Raw genomic sequence first — 1,870 nt, 5'->3', positions numbered from 1 at the left:
CCCACTCAGCATCCCCTGTGCTCACTCCAAGCCCCAACCCCTCTGTGCAGGTAGCATCACCTCCATGGGGCACCCCGCAGCCTCACTCCCTGGCGCCACCTGGTGCCAGTTCCCCCGCTCTGCGCACAAACCACGTGTACCCCCTCCTCCCCTTACAACCTAGCTATTTACTCCAGGGTTCGAAGCGGGGCGGCCAATGGGAGAGCAGGAGGTGTCGCTCTAGGCGGCTGAGCTCCAATCACCACCTGGGACAGCACAGGGGAGGCGGGGCCGGACTTTCACCACGTTGGGTTTGTCCGCAGCGCTGATTAATTTTTCCAAAGGCTGGGAGGGCTTCACTCCAGCCCGGGATCTTGCTGCTGCCGCCGCCACCGGCCCTTCGCCTCCTCCTCTTCTGCACTGCACAGACCGGTCGCTGGGGCCCCTCCACTGCAATAAAATGTTTGACGGCTCCCTCCTGCCTCTCTTATTTCCTTTCCTGCTGCTCTGGGGACTGGACCCCGCCACAGGTAGCGCTTTTCTCCCCCCCCCCTCCTTCCTGACCCCGGCATCCCAGTCTCCCTTCGGCTCTGACAGCCCCGGCGGCAGCGGGGACCCGAGCAGGCGCCCTGCTGGGTTTGCAATTGCAGAAGCGCAGGGGCGGGCAAGTTTTAATTGTTGCCTGCCTGCGTCTGCAGCCCTCGGGGCATGCACCAGATCGGCTGCAGGGCTGAGGTCTCGGCTTGCAGGGGACGTTGCTCCAGGCGTTTGTCTTTCCTTGTCCTGCCCTGCCGCTGTCACGGACTGGCCTGGGTTACAGCTTTAACTTGCTCTGCCCCCCCCCCCCCCTTGGCCGGTTTGTATGGGGGTGGGTGAAATGCGATGCTCGTGGCTCGGTTTGATTTATAGCTATAGTAATGATACAAGGAGCGTTTTTAGCCTTTTTTGCTGTGTTTTCCCCGCCCGCTCCTCTGCCCTGCACACTGGGGCCTTTGGGAGATGCATTTACTCCGGTAGATAAACATATTTTCCTCCTCTTGGCTCCCCCGGCTGCAGCCTGCTGAGAAGTTCCAGGGCATTCAGCCTTGAGGCTGAACCCCCGAGGGCAGGGACCCGGCTGCGTGGAGCAGGGCGCTGGGGGCCTGGGGGCTTTAGATCTGGAGGCAGGGGCAGGAAAGCGGTTTCTCTGTTGTAAAAAGTCCCGCTTATCTTTTCCCGACCCCCCCAGGTCTCCCAGGGGCTGGGGAGTTAACGCCTGAGCCTGGGGGGGCAGCAGGGCCGAGGGGGACTGGCCCCCGCTCTGTCTGCGGCTCGGAGGGGGCAGTGTTCCCCGGGGACGGGATGCCTCGCAGTGGCCCGGCGGGGAGGGGTGTTGGCGGGGTGCCCCCCCGGGCTACCCCCGGGGACGCTGACCCTAGCCGGGACGCGAGTGACCCAGCCCCTCTGCTTCTCCCCCCGCAGCCGGCGGCGCGGAGCTGGAAGTGGCCATCCCGCAGCGAGTGGCGCTGGAGAAGATCCACCTGCTGCAGCCGGCCGGGGCCGGGCACGGGCACGGGAGCAGCCCCCGGCGCCGGCGCTCGCCGCCCGAGGAGGAGGCCGTGCTGCTCCGCCTGCCGGCCTCCGGCCGCGAGCTCTACCTGCACCTCCGGCGGGACCTGCACTTCCTCGCGCGGGGCTTCGCGGTGGAGGAGCCGGGAGAGGCCCGGGCCCGCAGCCGCCCCCCGGCCGAGCAGCTCTGCTTCTACACGGGACACGTGCTGAACCGCAGCGACTCCTTCGCCTCCCTCAGCACCTGCGCCGGGCTGGTACTGCACTTCCCGGGGGGGCTGGCCCTAGAGACCCCCCTGCAGCCCGCCCCGCCTGGGGGAGCCCTGTCGGGGCGGGACTGGCC

The 1,870-nt window shown here is 67.0% G+C and overlaps 1 protein-coding gene across 1 annotated transcript in view; it reads left to right on the top strand.

Annotated features, from left to right (window-relative positions):
* Positions 1-339: 339 nt before the first annotated feature.
* Positions 340-1,870, top strand: part of ADAMTS17 (ADAM metallopeptidase with thrombospondin type 1 motif 17) — a 262,300-nt gene continuing 260,769 nt past the window's right edge. The window contains exons 1-2 of the mRNA XM_026648360.2: positions 340-509; positions 1,441-1,784. Coding sequence (XP_026504145.1) covers positions 440-509; positions 1,441-1,784 — 414 coding nt within the window. The 5' untranslated portion in view covers positions 340-439. The remainder of the gene's footprint in view (positions 510-1,440; positions 1,785-1,870) is intronic.

This window comes from Terrapene carolina, unplaced genomic scaffold (assembly GCF_002925995.2).
Source record: "Terrapene carolina triunguis isolate 2854851 unplaced genomic scaffold, T_m_triunguis-2.0 Scaffold67, whole genome shotgun sequence".
Taxonomy (NCBI): domain Eukaryota; kingdom Metazoa; phylum Chordata; order Testudines; family Emydidae; genus Terrapene; species Terrapene triunguis.
This window is presented reverse-complemented; position numbering and strand designations above follow the sequence as displayed.